This window comes from Neolamprologus brichardi, chromosome 2, assembly GCF_056152115.1.
Source record: "Neolamprologus brichardi isolate AB-2024 chromosome 2, ASM5615211v1, whole genome shotgun sequence".
Lineage (NCBI taxonomy): Eukaryota > Metazoa > Chordata > Actinopteri > Cichliformes > Cichlidae > Neolamprologus > Neolamprologus brichardi.
The window spans coordinates 29,890,170-29,905,783 of NC_142105.1; the positions used below are offsets into that span (position 1 = coordinate 29,890,170).

The 15,614-nt window shown below is 41.1% G+C and overlaps 1 protein-coding gene across 2 annotated transcripts in view; it reads right to left on the minus strand.

Moving 5' to 3' along the window:
• The window catches only part of macrod1 (mono-ADP ribosylhydrolase 1), a 146,723-nt gene that overhangs the window by 50,639 nt on the left and 80,470 nt on the right, over positions 1-15,614 (minus strand). For both annotated transcript variants that reach the window (XM_087850604.1, XM_087850613.1), the window contains exon 4: positions 14,430-14,459. In XM_087850604.1, the coding sequence (XP_087706730.1) occupies positions 14,430-14,459 (30 nt within the window). The remainder of the gene's footprint in view (positions 1-14,429; positions 14,460-15,614) is intronic.

Here is a 15,614-nt window from a genome sequence, read left to right on the forward strand (position 1 = left end):
TTTAGCCATTCATCATGTAGAAAAACCAAGATGTACTGTTGAAATTGCACTTCTTTATCTTATATTGAGATATCAGAAAGTGGAGGTTCACTCGTCCGGTCCACTCAAGTTCAAAGTGGGCTATAAATGGTTGTAAAATTAGGTTTGTTTGTTTTTTAAACCAAGAAAAAGTTTCATATGAAAATAAGTATAATCAGTTCGATGTACTACAAGAAAGAACGAGTTCTTAGCTTCACCACGGTGGAGGAAGGTCAAGATGGTGATATGGAAGGTAAGCCTTTCACTCACAGTTAGAAGTAAGGAACAATATTGTTTGAACCGTGATTGTGTTTTTAGGAGCACATGCAAAAGAAAGACTATAAAAGCCAGCCTGAGCAGCATCTTATTTTCCCCCCAACAAAGGTCTGCAACACAACATCCATGACAATGGCACTGTCAGTCATCTGGGTGTTCTTTGTGCAGCCTCTCCACTCACACACACACACACACTGCAAAGATACACCGATGTATTGGAGACCTTCAGCTCAGGCAAAGTCAAGCACAACTTCTTCTAGAGTTAACTGCTCTAATTACTATAACTATAAAATTTTGTGGGTTAATGACACACATCGCCCTACCAGCTCGTACTAAAGTGATCTTTTCTACTCTAACATCCACTTTTGGCTTGTTTTACACAGCCACAGCTCTCTTGCAAGGCTAAAATGAGTTGCCAGAAACATTTTAAAATGAAAGCTATGTGTGAAGACTAACTGTGAGCCTAATTTGTTATCAATTTCCAGCTTTGCCAGATTCTAGAAAGCGCTGTTACAGACAGCCGCCCTCCTCTCTCTATAGCAGTGATTCTAGCAGCATGCTACTTTCTACTTCTATTCCACTACATTTTGAGAAGCTTTCACTACATTTATTTTAGAGTGCAGTTACTAATTATTAGTAATTGCAATTATTACCAATTATTAATTATTAGTAGATTAAGATTATTAATATCGATTATACATGTAAAGAGAAACTATCCTATCTAAAAACAGACTAAGCCAAATAGCAATACACACCGATCAGGCACAACATTATGACCACCTGCCTAATATTGTGTCGGTTCCCCTTTGCTGCCAAATCAGCAATGATCATTGAGGCATGGACTCCACTAGATCACACAAGATGTGCTATGGTATCTAACAGAGGTGTGGACTCGAGTCACATGACTTGGACTCGAGTCAGACTCGAGTCATTAATTTTATGACTTTAGACTTGACTTGAAAAAATATTCTAAGACTTGTGACTTGACTTGGACTTTTACACCAATGACCTGGGACTTGAATTGGACTTGAACCGGTTTACTTGAAAAGACTTGATATTTCACCCCAAATCTAAAAATTAAACACACATATTATATAGAAAGTGTCACCATTAATTCAATTCATTCATTCATTCCAACCACACTCCGTACGTATGTGTGAATGAGCTGTAGCACAGCCAATCAAATTAACCAGATTTTTTTTAAGAAGAAAAAAAAAAACGCTCAAAAATGCTGCAGGGAGTTATTTTTTTCAGGTACATAAACTATGAAGTAGTCAACAAAAAAACCTAAATGCAATATGCAAAACATGCAAGAAGCGAATCACAGACAGAGATGGAACAACTTCCGACTTTGTCCGACAGTTGAAGTTGCATAAAGAACGGTAGGTGGTGCTTCTCTTTTGCTACGATGAGATAGCTGACTTCATCTAACTTTGTGATGTCAACTAACTTTAATGTGTATGATATTTTTGTCATGCTATTTTAAAGCCGGTCCTACAAGCGCATCCGAGAATAACATGCAGCTTATCTCAGAATCGTCGGTGAAAATTATTCTTGGAGCTAAGTTTAATTGAGCTGCATTTTATAGAGGTGCAATTTCACAATTTGTGTATATTTTCTAAGTTCACTATTTTGTCATGTGTTGAAAAAAACAGATTTAAAAATCACATGGTCTAATATTTACATTTAGCATATAACTGCGACATTCTTTTTTTTCGTTTGTTTTTTTTTAAGACTCGAAAGGACTTGAAATTCAAAGTTTCAGACTTGTGACTTTACTCGGACTTTTAAACCAGTGACTTGAGACTTGACTTGTGACTTGAGGATAAAGACTTGAGACTTGCAAAACAATGACTTGGTCCCACCTCTGGTATCTAACGCCAAGGTGTTAGTAACACATACAGTAAGTCTTGTAAATTTCGAGGTGTCCAGCACATTTCACAGATGCTCGATTGGATTGAGATCTGGCAATCTGGAAGCCAAGTCAGCACCTCGAACTCATTGCTGTGTTCCTTAAACCATTTATGAGCCAGTTTTGCTTTGTGGCAGGGGGCATTATTGTGCTGAAAGGGCCCAGAGCCATCGGGGAATACTGTTTCCATGAAAGGGTGTGCATGGTCTGCAACAATGGTTAGGCAGGAGTAACACATGGATGGCAGGACCCAAGGTTTCCCAGCAGAGCACTGCCCAAAGCATAGTACATCCTGGTGCGAGGTGTACTATGCTGTAAGTGTAAGTGACTAACACACGCCCGGCCATCGACATGTAAAAAAAGAAAACGCGATTGATCAGACCAGGCCACCTGCTTCCATTGCTACGTAGTCCCCTTCTGATGCTCACGTGCCCTTTGTTGGGACTTTTCGGTGGACAGGGGTCAGCACAGGTACTCAGACTAGTTTGCAGTTATGCAACCCCATATGCAAAAAACTGCAACGCACTGTGTATTCTGACACTCTTCTACTGAACCAGCATTTTGAGCTACAGTAGCTCTTCTGTTGGATAAGACCCCACGGGCATCAGTGAGCCTTGGGTGTCCATAACTCTGTGAGTGGTTCACCAATGTTCCTTCCTTGTTCTGCTTTTGATAGATACTGACCACTGCAGACCGGTAACACCCCACAAGAGTTGCAGTTTGGACACACTCTGACTCAGCTATCTAACATCACTGTTTGGCCCTTGTCAAACTTACTCAAATCCTTACACTTGCCCATTTGTTCTGCTACTAACACATTAACTTTGAGGTCAAAATGTTCACTTGCTTCCTAATATATCCCACCTCGTAACAGGTACCATGATGAAGAAATAATCAGTGTTATTAACATCACCTGTCAGTGATCCTAATGTTATATTTGATCAATTGAGCAATAACCAACCACTGGAACAACATCCATCCATCCATTATACAATTCAGGGTCGTGGGGTCAGGCACTGATGTGAGGAAGGAGGACTGGTTCACCCTGCACAGGTTGCCATTTAAACATGCGCACTATGATAGTTGTCAGCACTTGTTCAAAATGGTTTAATAGCATCAGTCCATATGCCAGAGCTCAACACATAGGTCTGGTTCTTATCTGTCTCTCTGTGTACAGACCAGACGTTACGGCGGTGTGTTTCGCTAAACTGAGTGGCTCCAGGCGGGGGCCTGGTGTTATGTGTGTTAAGCTGGCATGTTGCTGAAAGGACTAGTACATCCTGGATAGGTTGCCAGTAAATATGTAGACATTTAAACATGTTCATGTGTGTTAATGAAAAGCATCCCTTTAATGCAATTTTCCACAACTTTGGTCGTCGTGTATGAGCAACATGTCGTTTTTCTAGAATATTAAATCTAAAGTTTGGATTCTAAATCAACCCAGGATCAGGCACATGTGTCAGAAATGGATTCGTCACAGCACTGTGACACTTGTCAGCACTGGTTCAAAATAGTTCAATAGCATCAATCCATATGCCAGAGCTCAGCACATTGGCCTGTGGTTCTTATCTGTCTCTCTGCGTACAGACCAGCTGTTACAGCGGTGTGTTTCGCCAAACTGAGGTGCTCCAGGCAGGGGTCTGGTGTTATCTGAACATTATTGTGTTAAGTTGGCATATCGCATGCAGCGCTGAGCCGTGGTGTGCCATGTCATGCTGTGCCATGTTGAACTGGGCCACGCTGTGAGCGAAGCACAAGTGCGAGGGTGTGACAAACAAGTTCTGAACAGTGGCTACCTCCTCAGGGTGCTCAGAAACTAGCTTAGATATGCGTGTATGCGCATGTGAGTGATATATTGTGTGTGTATATCCTTGTCAAAGCATATGTGCAGCTGTGGACACTGTATTTATGAGTGTATTTTCAAGCGTACGTGTGGCGTGTGTGTGATGAGTCCTTGAGGTGACACAAAAATACGCTGCACACCAACTTTGAAGCAGGCCAACTCTGAAAGAGAGAACAAGTGTGATAAGACAGAGAGATGGAAAGGAGAGAAGGGGAGGAGGGGAGGGGAATAAGCAAGAGTAGCAGATGTAAAAATAGTCTGGAGGGAGAGAAAGAAACAAGCAAGAAAAACAACATTAAAAAAAAAGAAAAGGAACTGACTTGGAAATTAAACCAACAATACCTTTTTTTTTCATTCCTTGCTGCATGTTTGACAGATACACAAATGTGTATGTGCTTCTGTGTGTGCCTACTAGTGCAAACTGGCCTTTTTCCCCTCCAGTCTTTATGAGTGGACTGCATAGCCTTGAGCTACAGCAGTGCTTTTTGACCCAAGTACTGCCCTGCCCTCACTCTTACACAGCTGTAATACAAGCTTGCGAATGGAGCTAAAAAACATCCACACTGAGGCTTGCACACACACATGCAGCTACACACTCTAGAGCACATATGCATGAGTGCACATACAGCTTTAAATACAGCTGAATGCCAAAATTAAGGAACACGTGTCCTGGCACAGAAACACTGTTTGGAAGACATTTAATTTGGGAGTTTAATGGGACTACAAAGGATGGCAAACTGCTGATTCCCGCTTGTTACAATGACCCCTTACATCAGGCACAGGGCCAAGGGGGCTGCCGAAATCTGATTTTAGATCCCTGGCGCTAAGGTGTTAGCCTATTACTGGCATGGATGAATGACTGAGCAGGCCTTCTGAGTTCAAGTCCCCAGATCTAAAGCCTTTCTATGAAGTGACCAATCACACTCATATGTGGCGAGTCACACAGGGACACAAAAAAACCAAAGAGGACAGAAACACGCCCACAGAGACACACAAAAGATGACTTTTTAATCCCAGAAACCAGCACTTCCTGCCCTTTTAGCTGCAAATACGATCATTTTAATGCCATGCTCAACATATTTTCTTTCACATGAGTTGCTTTTTCCATTTAGCAAAAGGCAGCTTTGATATTATCATGTTTAAATTAGATTGCTCCTTGCTAAATGGAGATGATATGAGGTAGAAAAAAGAACCTGAACCTGGTGAGTATGGTTAATAAATATCCATACACCTATTTAACCACTCCATGACTCCCACCTCTTTAACACAGACAAGCTATCCCTTTCACTGCACTCACTGAACACAGACCATGTTAGCTTTCTTTCAGTCTACAGTAACTTCTGACTCCATGGGAGCCAGTGTAATAGCCCAGCATGAGCACTGCATGCTACTGAGTAGATTCAGACACTGTTCTGTCACTTGAATGGTGCCAGAAATATGAAGGGGGGAACTCATGAGCAGAGGGGGAAGCAAGTGAAAGATGTGCTTGAAGCAAAGCGGCACCGGCAGTACCTTGTCAATGCAGACACCTATGTAAGAGTCGCTTATGGGCACCAATATCGCTCTAGAAAACAATATGAGTGGATTTGTTGAGTTTCTAGACCAAAATCATTTTTCTGCCAGAAATATTTGCCTTTTTAAAAAATAGAAAGGCGAACAAAAGAATTGTCTTGCATGTGTTTTCTTGCATGAGTTTCCACCACTATTAGTATTATACTAGTATTCCACACATATAATTTGAGACCAGCATCTATAATGTACTTGTGGTTTTGGTGAGCTATAACAGCTGCCAAGTGGTCAACTCACTTCACATCTGAACAACTATTGGATGTATCGACACGCATTTCATACCAGCAGATTCTCACTGAGACCCATTCATTTATCCATCCATTCGCTGCCGCTGTTCCTTTTCAGGGTTGTGGGGGGTGCTGGAGCCTATTCCAGCTGTCACAGGGCAAGAGGCAGGGTACAGATCAAATTTTGTCATATTTTAAGGGTAAAGGTAGTTGTTTTTTGAGGTTATTTCACAGAGAAAAAAAACTATATGGTATTCAGAAATAAACGGTGGTGTGAAAAAGTCTTTTCCTTCAGAAATGGAGCATCATACCAACTGTTCATGTGCAGCGGAGGCAATTTTAAATTTTTGTCTGCACCTTCAAACTCAAGATATGAAGAAGGAAAATACCTAAGTTTTATAATCTAAGAAGGCGTCTCCTTGATCAAAGAAATGAAAGCACAGGGGGAAGAGACCATGCAACCTGTATCTGGATCAAATGTCACCCTCTTCCTCCTCACTGAAAATCGTGACTCTAACACACGAAACGTGCATAAATATGCTTTTTTATTTCCAACATTGTTGCAATTTCTTATGGTAGCAGATTAGACATGCGGCCCTCCAGACATCTAACAATACGCAGACTAAACAACAACTATGGCTAATGTTTGATTTGAGTTTCTCGCCTAACAAAGAAGGACAGCTAGTATCTACTGTAGAGCAGCGCTCCCCAACCCCCGGGCCTCGGACCGGTACCGGTCCGTGAGTCGTTTGGTTGGTACCGGGCTGTGAGAGTTGAGGCTCAAGTTTTTTCAGCGTTTTCAGCGTTATTTTGTTATCGTTTTTATCGTTAACTCGGTTTTCCTGGGTCTTTTCACGTGTGTTATGAATAAATCTTATTATTTTCGGTACCGGTACTAGTTTTATTTTGTTGTATTTATCCACGACATCTTAAAGGCCGGTCCGTGAAAATATTGTCAGGCATAAACCGGTCCGTGGCGCAAAAAAGGTTGGCGACCGCTGCTGTAGAGGATGTAATCTACCAATGGGAAGGTCAGCGGGTCAATTCTTGGCTCCTTCAGCCCACATGTTGAAAGATACTGAACCTCCATAAGCCTACGATACACTGGAGTGTGAGTGTGTAAGGTAGTTAGAAAGTTATTGAAAGTATAAAATAAGATGCTGTATGAATGTGGATTGTATTTAAAAAGTGCTTTGAGTGCTCTGTTAAGCTATAAAACGCTATATAAATATCAATCCATGTAGCAGTAACAAGAACTTTTCACATCTACAACAAACTTCTCTGCTAGTTTCATGGCTGTCATGGTTACCCATGCCCATCAGTGATGACAGCAGTTGCTCAGATGTACTGAACTGGACTGGACTGCACCGCAGGTTGAAAATGAAGCTGAATGGGTAGCCAGAACAGCGCAATGTAAAGCCAAAAGGTTGTGGTCAAGTTTCAGTACATGAAAATCTGGGGGTGAGAACAACTTGTTCATTTATAGTCCCCAAGGAATAAAGTCTAATGACTTCCTCTAGTACAACCAGCAAGCTGTAATGAGTGCTTTTAAGTTTTTTTTAAAAACAAAACAAAACTATTGCCTATTCTTTGCAATTTGATGCAGAAATCTATGCCTACCTAAAGATGAATTACCAACATAACAGACTAATGTTAGTGTGATCAAGTGCAATAATAACCTATTTAACGGTGAGCCTGTTAGGTGCCATTATGTAATGTAATCAGTGGTTTTTGATATGGTGACGAGATGTTTGGTAGATTAGCCCCAGCAGGCCACCAGAGAAATGCCATTACAGCGCAGGTGTTGACTTTATCACAACAGAAATTGCTTCTTTCACATTTATAATGTATTCTTCCTGTTGATCAAGTTAGCTATTAAAAGTTTTTTCTAAAACTTTTTAACATCCATTGTTGTTTAACAGCTAAGGGTTAGTTTATAACTTTTTATGCACGATTAATAATCAGAGGAGCTGGTAGGAAGTTTTTTCTACTCACCACAAGTACTATAAAGTATGCCTGTAATTTTGTACGCCCTCATGCTAAAACATGCCGTCCTTTGACACACACATACACAGTTGGAAAACAATGAGTGTTATAAGAGAAGCACTTGGGAGAGAATTGTGAGGTTTCACTTTTTTTACTGTCTATTTTCACCGTGGAGCTCTTGCTCTCTATTGTTGCTCTTTTAGGAGGCTTGTTATTGATTTCCAGAAAATATCAGATGTCAGTAAGATTTATGATGTAAGCAGGCTGCAACCATTTCTTCTAATGTTGAAAATAAAACCTTTCATGACTGCTGTCTTTAACTGATCTGAATATAGGACCCAGGATAGATCAATGTGAATTTCATGACCTCCTTTATTTCTAGGGTCTTGATGCGTTTGATTCTAACTACATTAACTTGTAACTTTTACAGCACTTGAACCTGAGTTGTTCATGGCTCAGTCCAAATATAGAGTAACAACAGCATGGAAACATCCTTGCCAGCAGGGGGTTCAAAAATAATGTGTTTGCTCAGTGACTGCACTGAAATTTCTTGCTGTAAGAGACCAATTGCAAGTAGTTCTAGTAACAAACTTCCCCAGAGATTAAGTTTGTAACACCCTCAATTTCTGGCTAACCACTTTTGATCACGAGGCAGTTGCACAGATCTCCAATCTGATGCAGCCACTCTCAGATAGATTAGCAATTATTCCTTACCTTTGCCGCCTACTTTATAAATGCAGGCAGGCTGCCAATACCGAAATCAGTCTTAGTCAGTCTATGCTGAAGAGTACAACTTGTCTGTTATGTGTCTCTGCAATAACACTGAGGCATTTCCAGGCCAGTCAAGATATACATCTTTTCAGCGTGTCCTGGGCCTGGCCCGGGGGGTCCTTCTAGTGGTACATGCCAGGAACACCCAGGAGGCGGCCAAGAGGCACCCCAATCCGATTCCCGAACCACCTCAACTGGCTCCTTTTGACATAGAGGAGTAGTGGCGCTACTCTGAGCCTCTCTTGAATGACTGAACTTCTCATCTTCCCAATATTATTATTAATCTGGCTGAATTTATTGCAAACATTTTGGTTGTGATACTGTCTTCTCTAGTACAATTCAAGGCAGGGATTTCAGACACAACAATAATATTCCAGCAGTCTGAAGCCTCACTCTAATTGATTTATGTATTTTATATGTTTCTGTTGATTTCCTTTTGGTCTTTTATTGCATAGGATCTGGATTTTGTAAAGGCTGTTTGTCTGTATTGTTTGTGCTTATGAATGTAAAACAGAAATAAATTCATCAGAACCAGAACAAATGAAAATCACTTTTCTTGGGAAGCAAAAAAAGTCAAACTGACATTGCCTTAATAAAAAATACCACCAATATCAGGTCTGTATAAGCCGCTTAGACACCGAGTCATTTAAAACGAGCAATGAGTTTGGTGTCAAAGGATACTTGTTGTTCGTACTCCACTGACTCTGTGCAAATGAAGCATGTGAACTACTTGACCATTAGTCTTAATTGGCTACACCTAATGCAACCAATAGACATCAACCGATTATAACACAATAACCAGGGAACACATTTATATCACTAGACACACAAAAACACAGAAAACATGAAATATGCCAAATTAATTTTCATCCTAAAAAAAAAAAAATCATGCAAAATTCATAATTTAGCCTTGATTATCATACTAAATATCACTTCACTGTTTTCTGCTATTGAAGCTCGGTCTTTTGGGGAATCAGAGATGGAGTGCACAAACAAAAAATAAATAAATAAATAAATAAAAAAACAATGGGGAATGGAGAGACACTCACACACAGATGGAGAACGACGAGACGGGAGACTGAAGAGCACAGTTGGACAAAAAGAAATGGCTTTGGAAGGGGATCAAGTGTAAAAAAAATAAATAAATAAAAGGTGTGTAGGTGAAAAGAGTGGGTGAGACTAAAAACAAAGAAGGGAGAGATGAATGTTAAGCAGGGTTCCAGAGAGGAATAGATTAAATGCATGGATGAATACAGGAAGGATTGAAATTTGTGTTTTGGCTTCTTTACCCTGTTAAACAGGCGGCTGACCAGTTTAGGTGTTATCGCATCTCCCTCGCAGGCTCTGTATTGACTGACTCTGGGGGAGAGAGGGAGGGGATGTAGGGGGACTGTGAAGTGATAATTGGCGATATGCTTACCTGGCGCGGAGCCTGCAACCTCCAGCAGGGCACAAAAACAGACACACACACTCGCACACACAAACACACATTCTCTGCTTTTGTTCTGTGCCACGACAAGCTTTACCTCAAACTGCCCACCCTCAACAAACACATCCACACATAAGAAAACACACACTCACAGGTAGCTTGGCATAAGAGTAAAAGTCTCTCCTATGGAATACTAATACGATTGCCCTTGCCAGCTGACCTCTTATAGGCCAAACAGGCTGTCTGTCAAACTAATGGGGCGGAACGCTGGCATATTGCTTTCCCACAATCCCTCAGCAGAGCCGGGACACTCATTTACTTCAGTCAGCTTGTTGCCAAGGCAACATTTAGGATGGTTCTGGTGGTGGATGGACGCACAAACACGCACGCTGTCTCTCCTACGATTCTGTATAGGCACCTGTGTATATGTGCAAACTTGAACTCGCAAACAAATGCAGCGCAACCTGTTAAGTGTTACTACCGTGAACTCTTGCGCACACAGACACGCACGCACGCACACACACACACGCATATATGAGTGTTGCTAACAGCAGTGAAACAGATGAATTTATGTATGCGGCTGACAGCACTGTCTGCATGCGGAAGGTACACTAAGTGCTCTTTGTCTCTAGTCTCATCTCCATGCTCCAAAACTCTCTCCCTTCATTCACAATACATGCTCTCCTGTTCATTTGTTCTGAAAGCCAAGCAGACAAGCCTATTCTTCTCCGCCTGTATTTTTCTCCCCATCCAGACAAGGAGAAAGCAAAAAAAAAAAAACCCAAAAAAGGGCTGCAGACACACAAGGACGAGAGCCGAGAGACTTCCAGTACCAGGTTTCAAACTCCATTGCTGTTCTTGAGGATTGATTACAAATGCCATCTCATGCAATTTCAGTCTGAATTTTTTAGCTGTGCAACATTTTTTTTCGTGTTTCCCCATCGAAATGAAAAAATGCAAGTGGATGAAATTTTAATTGGGACCGTGCTCATCTATTGTGCACTGTCTTAAAACCTAAACCAATCATAAGCCGGCAGTGTCTCTGTGGCTGGCTCACATCCTGTGCAATCTGTCCCTACAGACCCAGAGCAGGATCTCTGACAGCAACTGTCTGTGTGTCTGTAACTGTGTCTCTGTTTGATCAGTAACTTGTTATTATGAAACCGGAACATCGCAGCAAGTGAGGGTTTTGAATGTATGATCACATGATTTGGTTTGACAAGTGCTTAAAGCCGAATTCCAGATCTTCATTTCTATCTTAATATTTTGCTCATAGACGATCTGTAACTTGAAAAGGTTTTTTTTTTGCTGGCTTCTGTGATTGCTCTGCATGTAACAGGAAAATTACTAACCAGGCAACCTGCGTCTGGGTTCACAAACTTCGTTTCATGGGTTTGCTTCTTGTGATACCAATTTTCTTTACTGCTTATTGTAATAGACGTGTGGTGGGTGACCAAGGGGCAATCTCCAGAGCTGAAAAAGGAAGCCAGTGTGCCATGCAATACAAGTTGTTTTGAATGCTCAAATAGAATAAGTAGAAGAGTGCTATATAATTTTAAAGCTATATAATCTTGTCACTACATCACGGCTCGTCTCTCCTACATCACCTAAATCCCCTTTTAAGGTCATTTATTGTGTTGCATGCCCACTGTGTAGTCGTCACAGCTTGGTCACCATTCATACTGGCACTCAATGTTTCCTGGACTTGCGGCAGTCTCCTCCTGAACGACAGATGTCCCCACTCAAAAAAAAAAAATCCTCTGCATCATCACTGATACAGAAGTGGAAAAAATTATAACAGGAAGCAAAGTGATACAGTGATTAAAGTCACTTTCAGTATTTGTCGCTGTTCAAAAGGGCCACAACGGTGAGCATAAAGGTGCACAGTCCAGTCGGGAAACTTCACAGGTGTGCAGTTGAAATCAGAATGAAGGCAGAATGCTCATAGATAAGGAAATAAATTTCCCCCATGGAATGAAAATGCTCTGAAAATATAGTATCAAAGCTATAAAATTACTGTTGAGTGACAACACTGTTCACGAACTGCTGACTTATGTGTTAAACTGCACTTAAAACCCCATGGCTACCCTGCTAAATGAATAAGGAAACTGTAGTTTTCATCCTTAAAGATTATTTACAATGTCTTGAAATGCAGAAAACAGCTATAAGCTGTATCAGTGAAAGCTGATACTTCTTGGAGGCCACATGCCAGTGAAAAAACACTTTAGCATGCCATTCATCCCAAAGGTACGCACTGACATATGGTGACCTAGAAGAAGAATCTGTGTTGGCTCTAACAATTTTAACAGCATCCATTCAGAGATTAAACTGATATATGTTCATGTCTACATGAATAAATGTTTATACAAAGATAATGGTAACTGTCTGGCTGACTAAACCTCTATCATCTTGGCTTTCTGTTCCATTTAGAAAATCAATCAAAGCAGTGAAATGTTGAAGTAGCAGATAAGCTCGGGAATAAATGAGCAACAGCAGCCAGTGGACATAAAAAAAGGTTAATTTCCTGCCCTTGAGTTTGTTGTTGATGCACTGCATCAGCTCAGCACTCCTCCAGATTGAAGTGCGAAAAACAATGTCGACAGGTGTGCGTTTGATCTAACTGAATGACATTTACCCAGGTACCCTTGAGACGGAGAGGTAAAGAACCGTAAAGACCTTTTGTTGCCTCACCTTTGATGGAAAAAAACAACTCACTAAAGCTGAATGAATGAATGCATGGTTACTCAGTGCAGAGTGTGATCCTGGCAAATGTAGATGTATAGTAAATGATTTTTGTGTGTGTGTTTTTTCCCCACTTGGCCCTCCGCTTGCATCTGTCGATCCCAAGTGGCCGTCATCGCTCTCGTCTTTCTCGTCTTCTTTCTCTAAGCATCGTTTCCCTCCCTCTCTCTTGTTTGTTCCATTCTTCCTCTTGTCACTACCCTTACCTATCTCTAATTAACACCTACTCTAGGCTCTATCTGCCTTAGCAAACCCCAAAGGACAGAGATGAAAAGGGAGATGGAGACAGAAAAATACATACAATAAGAAATGAGGGGAATCAACTGAGCAAGGGGGGGGGGGGAATGGTGCAGAGTGGCACAGAAAGAGAGAATAGACAGATTCAGATGGTGGCTCTTAATGTTGGCTCGTTCAGCTGGTCGGTGGACATGTTTACAATGAAAACAGCTGCTGTGGTTAAATTTAACTGAATAAAAACCTTAACTAAACCACAGTGATCAACATAAACATGCTTTACATGGGCACTAATGCACCCAGTGTGACGCATTCACATGTTCGAGGGCTCTCTAGAAACCATCTGTCTTTGTAAAGCCATCAGAGACCTCAGGACAACATCAAACGACGCTGTAGATCTCGAGGTGCTTGACTGCGTGTGTGTGTGTGTGGCAACAGGAAGAGTGTGCCATCCATTTTTGTGGCTTGAGCCTCAGCTGGTGTTTATCAGTTAAGGTGGAGCCCGTGTGTGTGTGTGTGTGTCGTGTATGTGTGCATATGGACACTCAGGACTTCAGTAAATCATTTCAGGCAAGCAGATGCACGGTTGTAAGCTGACATACGAATGCACATGCACGCGAATATACAGACATGCAGGTGCACCACTTGATACTTCACCACAGAGACTGCAAAGAAAAAGGCTGCATGCAGACTAACATACAAATAGGAAGGTTAAAAACAGCAGTGTGAGCGAGCCGGGCTGAAAGGCTAAAGCTGTTTGGCCAAATCAAGACAAAGAAAACGACCACAGGCAAATGCACCAGCACCTGAATTTGCAAGCATTAACAAACACACACACACAAGTTGAGTAAAGTGCGTGTGCACATGTTTTAGTGAATCTGGCTACTGCATTAGCAACACAGATTTATTGCAAGTATCGATTACCCACGGACGTCAAACGTCACACACCCGCAGCAAAGCACTGAGTCAACAATACACTGAAAAATGTTTATTTCCACAGCACTCCACACCCATAAATTACGAACTATTGACTTCACACCTGCAAACACGTACAAAGCACAGACACACACACAGACATACGCACACACCCTCACGAGCTGCATGCAAAAGCACCTTGAACACCTGCCACAACAAAGAGCTACCTGCTACCTTACACAAAGAAAAATATAGACAGACACCGCACATGGGGCATAAAACACTCACAAACACGTACACCAACACACGCGCACGCTCGCTCTTTTTGGCTCGTAAATTGCACTGCATCATCTGATTAAAAGAAGTGCGACAATTTTAAATTATTTGGTGTCCACAGACGACCATTTGCACCACAAAGCCATGCCATTAATAACAGCTGAGGCCTGCACGTATCTTGGCAGGCACACAAACATAGACGACCAAAGGATCAGACAGGTGGTAACTTACCTCCACCTCCACCGAGCAGAGTGTTGTTGGCTAAAAGAGAGACAAGAAAAAAGAAATGATTGTGAATACAACTGAAGCGTAATTAATAAGGCTTAAACTCGGATGACACAAAACTAATTAAATTAAGCAAAAATGTCTGTAGTGTATATATGGCGAGAATGTCTTTTCAATTTATGGCTATGTATTTAGCCAGATAAACAGCTAAGTATTACACTTAGCTATTAGATTTCTACTTTAAACTGAAAATAATATTTGAGGGTTGGACTCAAATAAGAACAAGAAGATGTCTTTTAATTTTTTGGACCATACCAACCTGTGATTGCTATTTGTTAAACTGAATAAATACCTGAACAGATCAATAACAAAAATACCCATGAGTTGCAGCCCTCATCACATCTATTATAAAATGTTACACAGGTCTCTGATGAATAGTGCAATCACGTTCTCATTACGTCCAGGTGATATAAAACTCCAATTACTACTATGAGCAGATTTCATTTTTTCCCCATTATGATTATTCAGTTATTTTAATTGTAAACCGATTACCCCTAAATCTCAAACTGAAGCCCAAACAAACAATACATTTGATGGCACCTCATCCAACAGGAAGTCGTTTTAACACTTGCTTTCTCTGCCTTACCTCTGCATAACTTTTCACTATGATTTAAAACACCTCATCATTTTGGTTTTAGAACATATTCTGTGCACAGTAGTACATTTCATGGAGACATTTCCTACTTTAGTGTCCAACTGGTCCTAATGAAAATGTACATTCACTACGCACTTCATTAGGAACAACTGATCAACTGCTCATTAATACAAATATCTAATTAGCCGATCACATGGCAGAAAATCAGTGCATTTAGGTCATGTAGAAGTTCAAACTGAGCATCGGAATAGGGAAGGAAGATGCAGTAGAGCATCTCTTAACATCAAACCTTGAAACAGATGTGCTACAGTAGCCACTTACAGTGGCTTGCAAAAGTATTCGGCTCCCTTGAACTTTCCCACATTTTGTCACATTACAGCCACAAACATGAATCAATTTTATTGGAATTCCACGTGAAAAACCAACACAAAGTGGTGAACACGTGAGAAGTGGAACAAAAATCATACATAATTCCAAACATTTTTTAGATATAAATAACTGAAAAGTGGGGTGTGCCAAGAACAGGAAAGCGGAGG